Raw genomic sequence first — 13,146 nt, forward strand, 5'->3', positions numbered from 1 at the left:
ATTGCAAACTTTGAAACCCCTGTCTTCCTGCATTCGAGGAAAGTATATCCTTTGTATCGAAAAGTTACAGTTACAGTTTGTTCGGCGCATCTGTCGAATCCCCCAAACCTGCTACCGCGACCAAAGCGGTTTATTGTGGCACACAAACAAGCTCAAAGAGCTAAACTTCTACCTCCAGTGCCATCTTCCAAAGGGAAGAGGTGATAACAGAGGAGGAGTAGTTCATGAGTTCCCCTAGAACCAGCCTGAGCGAACCTTGTCTGCAGCTGGGCAGTCACTGAGGATATGCTCAATGGTTTCGTCCCCCTATAAGCAAAGGGAGTCCTTGTATATCGAAGAGCTAGGATGCAGGCTACGATTCATATTCAAACTCTTCTATCGAATTCGAGAATTTTATTCGCCGTCCATTTAACTACCCTGAGAGAGTAGTTGACTCTCCAGACTGCCAAATTGTTCGTAGGATAAACGTAGGATAAACTAACAACTGTGCAGTTAATGCATTCCTAATTTAAGTTATCTCCAGAGCACCACTCTCTCACATTCATTTGTTATTAAAAAAAAAACGAAAATGAAAAATATAATGTTTTTAAAACTATTGTATAATCACTAAAGCTCTTCCTGAACACTTAAATAGTGTTCGAAACATTCTGAAATACGATTCCCCAAGTGAGCAGTCCACAAACTAAGGATGATAGCCATCATAAATATAGAGGTGTTTTGAAAGATGAGAGTTGTAATAACTGGAGCCAATGTTATAATACCATCACGTCATCGAGTTCGAATAATCCTACTGTACCAGATTCTAAAACATATGTGGCAACTACGCTGGACGCAACAACATGCTAATGGTGAAAGATTGAATAAAATTCGGACGCAGCATTGTGCTACATATGAAAACAAAATATACGCCGGACGCACTAATGGTAGGACCATGAAAGGACGCAATAATGTGCGTATATCAACTTCTTTATTAATTAAGATATTTGAGATCTGAAACGACCAAACTACGTAATTTTTTGCGTAGATTAATATACTTCGATCAGATTCCACCTAGGTAGCGTATTTCTGGGAGACGCAATAAGGTTGCTTTTTGAAAGGACGCAATAAAGTATGCCAGATGTAAATATATATATATATATATATATATATATATATATATATATATATATATAGGGTCTTTCACGAGGAACCTCACCCATATTTATACAGGAAACTACTGAACGTATTTTCATGAAATTCAGCACTTATAAGTATTTCGCGATGCTGATGAAATCTAAAATATTTTCAAGGCATGAGCACCTCCGGTTTTTCCGGAAATGACGTCAACTTCCGTTTTTCAAATTAGAACACCATTTTTTTATTGCAGAAATAGATTCCTTAAAAAATTTCAAGTTATTTTGATGTAACATTTTTCAGTTTTGGTTGGAAAATTCTCTCTGAGCGGGAAAATTCGAAAAAAAAATCGGAAATAGAGCTCCGCTGAAACAAGAATAACTTCGAGGTTTTTGGATGGAAAATTTTCATTTTTGGGATTTTTCAAGATGTAAGATTGATGTATCCACTTTAAAAATGGAAATCGCGATTCATGATACAGGGGGTGAAAAAATCGCTTTCAAAGTTAGGGATGAAAAATCAATTTTTTCAAATTAGAACCCCATTTTTTCATGGCAGATATTGAATCTACGTTAAAAAATAATGTGAGTGTATGCATCACACCCTTGCCCTAAAATGGATATTTTCTGAGTTATTCACAAAAAACTGTTTTTCGTCTTGAATTTTCAGCTATTTCTTTTCCCTTCACGCCAAAAAGATGAAATTTTCAGGAACTGTTATTTGAACCATGCTGTAGATTTTTCAGCCCTTCTTGAAACCGACTTCAAGTTACTATTAGGAGAACCATGGCAAACTCTCGCAGTTATAACTAGAGAAGATGCTCAAAGTTTTGACCGTTAATTTCTAGACATTTATTTATACGTCTCAGGAATGCTTCGTGCGTTGCTCTTCTTATTTCATCGGGAGGAAGAGATCTGCAAAGGTGTTTAAAAACCAAATTGAGTTTCAAAACTATGAATCTAAAAATCTAAACAAACCTGAACGCATTTCTGACTCGTTCTATGCAGTCCTCTTTATCAGTCAGGGGAGTTGAGTAGACAATATTTTTTATCCTACCCCAAACATAATAGTCTAAAGAAGTTAAATCGGGAGAACGTGGTGGCCAAAGATGTGGACCATTGTTCGCCAACCATCGATCTTCAAATAGCCTGTAGAAGATATTTGACACATTGAGTGAATTGTGTGGAGGCGCGCCATCTTGTTGATACCATAAATCATTATGGTACTGTACTAGCGGCTCAATTATTTGAGTTAATATGTCAGAATATCTATCTCCTAAGGGGGAACAGTCTTTAAATAATGCAAACATGTGTAGTGTTCTATCTTACCAGTTAAAGTCCCATCATAAATGTGAACATCGAGAATTGCATTATTTTTGATGGCGCAAAAAACATTGAAACTCCAGGTCTCTTGAAAGTTCCATTGTCTGAAGTGGTGGTTGTTCTCTTCATCCCAATAATGACTGTTATGCCTATTGAAAGAACCATTCTTTGTGAATTTAGATTCATCTGTCCAAATTATACAGTCCAAAAAGTTTTCATTCTCTTCTCCCAGATCAATCTCGGCATCTTTGAGAGAATTTTGAGGATTCACACGAAAATATGCAAGAACTGTAATTTCGTTGTTCTCATCTTCTACTACACTTTTTTCCCTGTGTATAGTTTTCTTAACGAAAGATCCGACATTTCTCAAGTTTGTCATGGTTCTGTTAATGGTATCTCTCGTTGGTCTGGGTCGGTCAGGAAACCTCTCAATGAACAGTCGAATCGTTCTATCTACAACTTTATTACATTCTCCATGAAGTAGAATGAGATTTGAATAATCTTCATTGGTAAAATTAGGCATAGTGATCGATTTTATAACTTAATACGAATTATCACCAAATTAATAGTAAACACAAAATGCTACTGAATAAAGAGGAATTTGGCAGATGTAATTAATGATATCTATCATTAAAAAAAAAGAATGTAAAACATGGTAAGTTTTTGCATATGGTTCATAAGGAATTATTTATTTATCACTGGAGAGAAAACCGATGGCCGATTAGTTGAAATAAAGAGGTTTCCGATACAAATTCGAATCAAAATTCGCCATCTATTTAGGAACAACCTGTAACTTTTTTCTCTTGCATATTAGGGTAGTAAAATCTAAAACATGGTTTAAGTAACAGTTCCTGAAAATTTCATCTTTTTGGCGTGAAGGGAATAGAAATAGCTGAAAATTCAAGACGAAAAACAGTTTTTTGTGAATAACTCAGAAAATATCCACTTTAGGGCAAGGGTGTGATGCATACACTCACATTATTTTTTAACGTAGATTCAATATCTGCCATAAAAAAATGGGGTTCTAATTTGAAAAAATTGATTTTTCACGATTTTGTCATCCCTAACTTTGAAAGCGATTTTTTCACCCCCTGTATCATTAATCGCGATTTCGATTTTTAAAGTGGATACATCAATCTTACATCTTGAAAAATCCCAAAAATGAAAATTTTCCATCCAAAAACCTCGAAGTTATTCTTGTTTCAGCGGAGCTCTATTTTCGATTTTTTTTTCGAATTTTCCCGCTCAGAGAGAATTTTCCAACCAAAACTGAAAAATGTTACATCAAAATAACTTGAAATTTTCTAAGGAATCTATTTCTGCAATAAAAAAATGGTGTTCTAATTTGAAAAACGGAAGTTGACGTCATTTCCGGAAAAACCGGAGGTGCTCATGCCTTGAGAATATTTTAGATTTCATCAGCATCGTCGTTAGAAATGTCTTTAGTACTCAAATTAATAATAGTCAAATCTTGCTTTTGACTGGGAGGGTCTTTCGACCAGGTCCAGTCTTCCAAGTGATGATTCTTCTGTTCTTCAGTTGTTCCAGGAACGCTACAGGACCATTATGTTGGGGAATCATCTCCCATAGATATACCAGTGGTTATTCAGTATAAAATTGAAAAAACGAGAAAGAAATTCAAAAAACTTGTCAACAGATAATAATAATAATACATCTCAACTATCTGAATTCATCTTTCCCAGCAAAATATTCACAATAATTAGTTATCAACCTAATTTTAAAATTATTCAACGGACATTCCTAAATTACAATAATGGACTGTTCTCTTTCGGCCAACCGGCTTGTACAGAAACACTGATCCACCTTGTTATTCGCTTCGTAAATAATTCCAAGAATTTTTTCCGATTCATTAGAGTGAGTTATTATAACTGACGTTGTTTGTTAACAGATAGATGTTTGAGGATTATCCATTCATTCTGGGATACCCTAAATATGTATCTTTAATTATGAAATATGAAAATTTGATTGCAGTACCTATTGATTATTTTTTTATTTACACTTTTCTCAAGTTTTCCCAACGCTGTCTCGAGATTCGAGATGTTTTAATTACATCTTTAATCCCTTTCGCCCTTGTAACAAGACTTGTTAACATTAACTACATTTGAATGAAATGTCATCCGACTTGAAATTGTATTTTTTTTTCAGAGAGATTTGGAAGTTCAACAAATTTCAGAAGCGAATAAAAACGGATTACAAAAACTTTGCCATGTAGCAGAAGCAGATCACAAATTGAAAGCAATATTGGAAAATTTTGCCAAGGAGAACAACATAAAATTACCTGATATAAAAGTTGCATCTTCGCGATTTAGTGAAACCTCATTTTCATCAAGTGATATTCAGTCCAGTCTTTCTGAAGACTTAAAATCCTCCAGGAGTTCAGCAGAGTGTACAAAAAGCATTCGCATATCATCCAAAGAAGATATTTCTGGTTCATGCCACTGTTCTAGTTCCAGTTCTGTGTCGGTTCCTAATTTAATACTATCATTCAATGCAAACAACAAAAAATAATTTATGTCCACTTCACTAAATTTCCTTTATTTCAATATACTCTAAGTAATTGCTTTACAATACATTTTTTTTTCGATTAACATTTATTCCATCCCAGGTGGTAAAGGTTCAGTGACTGTAGGAGCTGCTACTGGGGGTGGTACCTTGAATAAAGAAAAAACGAATGTACAAAAATCTGTAGAAGTAAACTGTTACAATTTTTATATTTTTGAAATAATTCATCGAAATTAGTCATATTCATATTTCATCAACATCGAAGTGTGTATATTCAAATATTACAAGAATAATAGTCCAAAAGCTGGCAGCAAAAACAACTACCGCATAAGTTACCAAAGGTTTGGATTGGCATTTTGGTTCAACTTTATAATGTGAACTTGAAACCGCCCGTCTGCCGTGCGTTGGATAAAAAAATGAGAAAAAATCGATAAGAACTTTCCAATTATTACCAAGATGAATGTTGTGTCAAAATGGTCTAGGATCTTAACTGAATTGAAATCGTAAGCGTCTGCCATAAAGGGTGGTCGCTATTTTGAAACAGACGCTGTCAAATATAGCAAAAAAACGCTATCAACTTCCTCATAAGTTACCACTGTCATTTTTGTGTCAAATTTTCAATTAATATATCACTAAACGAAGTTCAGAAAGAAAACATTGGCAGATGGTCGCATTCTTAAGACAGACGGCCTCAAAGTATTACTATCTGAGGTAGGCAGTACGCGTAGATTCGCAAAATTTCTCGCGGTTTATAGCCAATTGTAATTTTTCCTGATCTGAATATTGTCTCTTAAAATGAACTAATGTGTATGTAAAAATGCGCCATCAACTTCTTCACAAGGTACATACGGTAGCATCCTACGAACAGATAACTTCAATTCTATGAATATGTAAAAGGCCTTGTGTAATTTTTCACAACAACAACGTATACATAAAGGTCGTCAAGCAGAAATTTCATATAAGAAATGAGCAATTTAAAATTAATCTTATTTTGTGGAAATTGTTTAGAAAAACAGCTGGCAAAATACAACAACAAAATTGCGGAGATAAAACACAAAATGAAAATCTAAAAAAGTGTGAAATTTAAAATGTGTCGATTATTTAATTGCCTCATCCTAATCACTACTTGCTCCGTGAAATACTGGGCTTCAGCGCTTTCAAATAAGAGCGAAACGTCGGCATAGAAGCTAAGAGTGTTCTTGTTTCAATCGATCCTTCACACCCAAAGAAATCATCATACTACAACTGAACAATATTGCGCTAATCACAATAGATATTCACTAGTATCATTCAATATATTCTGATTATTCAGTCGTTTGACTGATATAGACGCGTTCATAGCACTGTTTTTGTAACCATGAAAGTGGCAGGAAAATCTCAAAGAATGATTTCATTTTTGTGAAAAGTAGATGTGGAAACATGAGAAACCATACAGCGTCTGCAAGGAGTATTTGGTGAGTCTGCAGAATACCAACTTCGAATACTTTGATATTCTAACATTTTTCTTCGATATTACAATCAACTTCAGAATAAGTCGAATGAGGCCGAAAATCTGCAAATCTTCTTCGGAAAGCATTCGATTAATACACCAGATTTAGAAGAATTATAACTAGATATGTATTTGTTTTCTAATACTGAACGATAGACGGAAGTAAAATTTGCTTCATTTACTTCTGCAGGTCTTGAATCAAGTACAACAATCAATAAATTTCATATAATATTATAATTATAAACAAATTAATTCAGATGCATAACATCCGCAGATAATTAAATCAACGAATGTTACGATCTAAATCGAACTAACAAACTACCATCGCTCGAAGTATTACCAGAAATTTCATTTCGTCGACAAAGAGTAGATGCTGACCATGGTTTCGGTCTTATTTGACCTCGTCAGAGCAACAAAACTCATTCGTCAACGAAATGCTATGAATTGCCGGCTCCTTTTATTCCATATCAGTAGCAGGTATGATGTATAAATACATCGTACCGACATCTGACAGAGAAACGGGAACCAATCCAATTCAATTTCCTAACTCTCAGAGCTCTTTGTCGACGAAATGAAATTTCTGGTAATACTTCGAGCGATGGTAGTTTGTTAGTTCGATTTAGATAGTAACATTCGTTGATTTAATTATCTGCGGATGTTATGCATCTGAATTAATTTGTTTATTATTTACCTGCCTTACTGTTGAAGGCGTGATCCATTTCTTATTATTATAATTATACTTCCAAATAATTGAAAAAAATTACTCGGTAGATAAACTAAAGTATGCGTTATAATCATTAAATTTCAATATTCCGCTTTCAAAAAATGTTACCAAAGACGAGACCACGAGACTTAAACGAGACTCTGGAGACGAGACGAGACTAGGAGCCTGCGAGACGAGACTCCATGTCTTATCGGCGAGACAAGACGAGACTACAGAAAAGTCTCATCTCGTTGGTCTCGTGGGAATCACTATAAGCAACTGTCCTTTGCCGTTTTCTATGGTACAAATTACATTATATGTGTTTATCACTTTGAAAGGGCCATTGTACCAAGGTCTAATTTCGATCTATTTTCATAAGAAATCATAATCAGATCAATTTGACATGCCTTTTTATCGTAATCTATTTTTCGTTTATCTTTAATTTTTTGTATTCGTTTTTTACATTCACCATGAGCAATTTGAAGTCTGTATCTGACCTCTTGATAATATGAATCAAGAGAGTGTCAAGAGAATTCGTGGAAATAGTCCATGGAAATAGATAGGTCAGGTTTCTTACCGAAAACGAGCTCGTACGGAACGTAATTGTGATATGAACTTGGTGTCGTGTTATAAAAAAAAACAATAATATTCAATAGGTATAAACAAATAAATGGTCTACCCCACTATATTATTTAATTTATGCACTATGCAAAATGGTAACTTGCCATCATCAGGTGCTCTAAAATCAAAAAAATTTGTCAAACAAATGAAAGGATCCCAAATTAAATAAATTATAACCTACCAATGCAGTTGTTGAAACGTCAAAAATGGGCAGGATGAAACAAAATATATAAAATCGTCGAGGAAAATACACGAATAACAATTAGAATCACAATAAGACTTATCAACAATCACATGTTCAACAAAAAGGGGAACATGCGAAAGCACATGAAACGCAAGAAAGAAAACTCAGATGTCGTTCTGTTCTTCAATATTGTCTAAAATTACAAAAATAAATAGTCCACGAACAAACAAAAACAATAAAACTAAACAAAAATTTTGTATGGAACTAGCTGACCCGGCAAACGTTGTTTTGCCATATAAATAATTTCCTAGTAATTTCTAGTAAAAAAATAGAAATTAAAAATTTTGTCTAAAAAATAAAAAAAAATTTAGGGGTGGAGTACCCCTAACATTTAGGGGGATGAAAAATAGATGTTGGCCGATTCTCATAGACAGCTGACCCGGCAAACGTTGTTTTGCCATATAAATAATTTCCTAATGATTAAATTACTAAAATGGCTATTAAAAAATAAGGGTTGATCGTAGAAGGGTGAAAATTGAGGATTGTATGTATTTTTGTATGTTGTATCATAAAAAAATAGAAATTAAAAATTTTGTCTAAAAAATACAAAAAAAAATTTAGGGGTGGACTACCCCTAACATTTAGGGGGATGAAAAATAGATGTTGGCCGATTCTCATAGATACCGGATAAGCACAAAAAATTTCATCAAAATCGGTCAAGCCGTTTCGGAGGAGTATGGTAACGAAAACTATAATATGACACGAGAATTTTATATATTAGAAGATTGAAAAATGTTGAACAATCAAAGTTAATCTGCTCACTGACGCAGTTGTACTCTTGAGACCTTAACGCTCTGTTGATCTCCAAGATCTCCAGAAGATCCAATTGAAGACCCTTCTCGCAAACATGCAACACTTTGACACCAGTTCTTGGGTCGAAATTGTGTCCTGACTCTAAGATGTGGTTGGCGAACTGTGATGGGGTGTTGACGATATCCTTATCCCTGTTTTTCTCTATCTGTTTCAAATCTTCACCAACCCTTGTTTCTATTCTCCTCCCACTTTGACCTACATAAGTGACATTGCATTGGGGTTGGGAGCAAAAAAGTTGGTTGGACCTTTGTGTGATGGGTATTTTATCTTCGGTGTTGATCAGATGTTTAGCCAGTGTATTAGCCGTCTTGAAGGTAATATGAATATTTTCTGTGTACGCACCGAACAGTTTTGCGATGCTGTTATCTGGCCAAAAAACCTCAAGCTCCTATACGTTTTCTATTGAACTCCATCTGTGAACGACTTGTTCAGCTGCCTGTTTATGTGTTTTTGGTATATTCTTTCGATTGTGTGCTCTGGACAGCAATTTCCTTCTGCAATCTGCTTTATGATTGACAACTCTTTTTGAAAATTGGTGGGACTAAGAGGGATGTTGAACAATCTATGGAACATGGAGTGAAAGGCGGAGAATTTTTGACTGTACGGGTGGATGAATGTGAAAGGTATTACGGAATCAGTAGTCGTTGGCTTCCGAAAAATATCAAAATTCAAACTGCAGTTATCTCCATCAATAATCAGATCTAAAAATGGTAAACGGTTATTCACCTCCAACTCACACGTAAATTTGTTGGAGGGATGAAGACTGTTCAACAAGTCGAGAAAACTCTTCAATTCATCATGGGTGCCCCTAAAAATGGCAAAAACACCATCGACATAACGGTACCACCTCAAGATGTGCTCAAGGAATAAACTTGTTCTAGATAGGTTTTGTTTAAATTTTGACATGAATGCTTCGGACAAAAACGGTGATATGCTGGAACCCATGGATAACTCATCAATTTGACAGTAATATTTATCCTCGAACTGAAAAAAGTTCTGTTTAAGGACAAGGTCTAATAAAGTACACAAATGTAAAATTACATGAGTGTAAAGGTCAGATTTTTCGAAGAGCAATTGTCGTACTATCTCCAAACATTCATCTGGAGGAATACTAGGGAAAATGTTACCAGAATAATATTCAATCCACTCATCTCAATCTATTTTGAATTCATTGATGTACATTTTTTAATATTCATTGAGGACTCGATGATTTCTTTCGCAGGCGCATATTGTTTGACTGTGGTAAGGGGTTGTAGTTTTATGTTGAATTTTTAGTAATTTGGTCAGTTCTTCAAAAATTTGATTTTTATATTTACTACCTAAATCTGTACGAATTTCTTTTATATTTCCGTATATCAGAATAAAATTTTCGAAAATAGCTTTTGCTACAGTTCGAGCTTCTTTATTTGGAATGGGAACAATTACTATGTACTTGGATAATTCGTACTGAAGAGTCATAGCATTAGCCCGGATGTCCACTGGAAGCGTATTCGAGCGGCTACAAGCTCTCGCGAAACGAGCGTTTGTAGCCGCTACAAAACAGGCGGCGCGGCGCTACAGAGGTAGCGCTGCTTGTTGTTTGCGATGGCTGCAATTTTTATAGCCAAAATCAAATCGAGAATTCAACCATCTCTAATGTCAACCGAAGAACGGACCTTATATATTTCCCAACTACTACTGAATGAATCGAATTTTATTTTTACTGACAATGCGATGAAAACAACGAGAAACAATTCTTCCAATAAGTATTCAATTGTTTGAACGACTCATCCAAAAAAACTATCCTAGGTTTCCTCCTCAGCAAATTTTTTTGGTGGCCAAAAGTGCGTGTTTTCGTTTTTTTTTTTCGATTTTATCTCCCCTGGAAAACTAAATATAAACAAAGCTCAATTTTTTTCTATTATTTATAGATCACTAAATTCTCGATTGAGGCGGCGTTCCTAAACACGTTTCATATTAGAGTATATCAAAGTTGAGCCGAATATCAGAGATATTGTAGTTGACTGTCCATGACCACGAAATGGTCTATGACGTTTTAAATCTGAAATATTAAGGAAAAACTTGTATTTAATTTAATGTTTTACAACTTTTTCATACGTTTTTATACTTCTCTCATATATAAGCTGCTTTCAAAAATTTTTCCGAGAAATCAATATGAAATATAACATTTTACAATGTTTCTGGAAATTGTCCCAACTTTGGGATCCATTAGTGAGAAAAAGTACACACTTGATCTCATTCGACGTAGAATTCAGTGCTCTATAGCTTTTCTCCAAAGTAATTAGTCGATATCCGTATTTCTTGAGGACATATGATTGAAAAACTACAAAAAAAACCCATTTCTTCGCCGCCAAAAGTTATGCTCAATTCCTTTGAAGGGAAAAACGCAAGATGATTTGATTCGGTCACTGATGAGGCCATTAAAACAATAGAAATCTTTTATAGGCACAAAATCCTTATTGAATCTCAATCATAGATTAATTAATATTAATATTAATCTATGATCTCAATAATAATAATAATAATACAGAAGACCCATCCAAGTACCGACCAATCACATGTCTTCCAACGATGTACAAATTAATCACATCGTGCATTTCAAACCGCATTCACAACCATTGCGAAAGGAATAATATCATCGCCATGCAACAGAAAAGATGCACCAAAGACAGCCGCGGTTGCAAAGAACAACTAATAATAGATTCAGTTATCTGCAATCAAGCGTTCTCCAAGCGAAGGAATCTTTACGCTGCGTACATAGACTACAAGAAAGCATTCGATTCTATACCTCACGAATGGCTCTTGACGATCTTGAAGATTTACAAGGTGAATCCCAATATTGTTGAGTTCCTGAAAAACGCCATGTCAACCTGGCGTACTAGTCTTCAAATGAAAGCAGCAGATTGCTCCATTACAACAGGACTTATTCCAATAAGACGCGGAATTTTCCAAGGAGACTCGCTGAGCCCTCTGTGGTTCTGCGTGGCCCTGTATCCCTTGTCTCATAGATTGAATTCTACGGACTACGGATTTGCCATCAAGAGCGGCAGTAGAACTATGATGAAACTGAATCATCTCCTTTACATGGACGATTTGAAACTCTTCGCATCTACCAAAAAACAAATGCAACTGATGCTGAAAATGGTGGAAGGATTCTCGGAAGACATCAAAATGAAGTTTGGACTAGAAAAATGTCGACTGCTAAACATAACGAGAGGGAAAATAGAAGATGGTACGTTCAAACTCAAGGAAGGTGCAGAAATTGAAGCATTAAAGGAAGGAGACACATACAAGAATCTAGGCATAAAACAGGCAAGAAAAATCAATCAGACCCAGATGAAGAAAGGATTAACGGAGGAATTCACCCGAAGATTGAGAAGGTAATGAGAACTGGTCTCAACAGCAAGAATCTGATAAAAGCGATTAACACCTACGCTTGCTCGGCGCTGAGCTATTCATTTGGTATTATCTCTTGGACGACCACCGATTTAGCAGCTTTACAGAGAAAAATAAGGACGATGCTGACTAAACACAATAAACATCACCCCAAAAGCTCAATAGAACGGACAGAGCTGCCACGACATCTTGGGGGTAGAGGAATTGTTGATTTGTCCAACCGTATGTCCCAGGAAATTGAAGGACTTCGAAAATATTTCCTGAGCAAGGCTGCTTCGTCAGAACTCCATCGAGTAGTTTGTGTTGCTGATAGTTCTACACCATTAAAGCTACAGCAGGATCACTTGGAAACCGTCGAACACTCCGCAGAAAGTAAAATGCAGAAACTGATTGGCAAACCTTTGCATGGGAGGCACCATAACGAGGTCAACCATGATTACGTCGACATATCTGCGTCGAACTACTGGTTGACTTCCGGAAGGTTGTTTCCTGAGACAGAGGGCTTCATGCTCGCCATCCAGGATCAGGATCCAACAAATTACATGAAATACATCGCCAAGGATGCCTCAGTGGCGGACGATAGCTGTCGTTATGGCTGTGCGACTCATGAAACTATCCAGCACATCACCGGGGGATGTCAGAAGTTCGCGGGCACGGAGTACAAAAATAGACATGATGCTGTTGCCAAGATTCTTCACCAAGAATTGGCACTAAAACACCAACTTCTAACTTCGAAAAAGGTTCCTTATTACAATTACCATCCGGATGCTGTGCTGGAAAATGAACATCACAAGCTCTACTGGGATCGCACGGTTCTTACAGACCGGAAAATAACCCACAATAGACCAGACCTCATATTGCTCAATAAGGATGAGGACACAGCACTATTCATCGACGTGGCAATTCCAAATAATAACAATCT

The 13,146-nt window shown here is 35.7% G+C and overlaps 3 protein-coding genes across 6 annotated transcripts in view; 2 read left to right on the plus strand and 1 right to left on the minus strand.

Annotated features, from left to right (window-relative positions):
- The window catches only part of LOC123312495 (coiled-coil domain-containing protein 39-like), a 74,647-nt gene extending 69,623 nt beyond the window's left edge, over positions 1-5,024 (plus strand). For 2 of the 3 annotated variants that reach the window (XM_044896948.1, XM_044896949.1), the window contains exon 10: positions 4,602-5,024. In XM_044896948.1, the coding sequence (XP_044752883.1) occupies positions 4,602-4,964 (363 nt within the window). In that variant the 3' untranslated portion in view covers positions 4,965-5,024. The remainder of the gene's footprint in view (positions 1-4,601) is intronic. The other variant, XM_044896951.1, reaches the window with a different exon arrangement.
- The window catches only part of LOC123312503, a 416,804-nt gene that overhangs the window by 139,159 nt on the left and 264,499 nt on the right, over positions 1-13,146 (plus strand). The window lies entirely within an intron of this gene.
- LOC123312494 (symplekin) overlaps positions 4,976-13,146 on the minus strand; it is a 72,566-nt gene continuing 64,395 nt past the window's right edge. For both annotated transcript variants that reach the window (XM_044896947.1, XM_044896946.1), the window contains exon 11: positions 4,976-5,107. In XM_044896947.1, coding sequence (XP_044752882.1) covers positions 5,048-5,107 — 60 coding nt within the window. In that variant the 3' untranslated portion in view covers positions 4,976-5,047. The remainder of the gene's footprint in view (positions 5,108-13,146) is intronic.

The sequence above is a fragment of the Coccinella septempunctata genome, chromosome 4 (assembly GCF_907165205.1).
Source record: "Coccinella septempunctata chromosome 4, icCocSept1.1, whole genome shotgun sequence".
Taxonomy (NCBI): Eukaryota; Metazoa; Arthropoda; class Insecta; order Coleoptera; family Coccinellidae; genus Coccinella; species Coccinella septempunctata.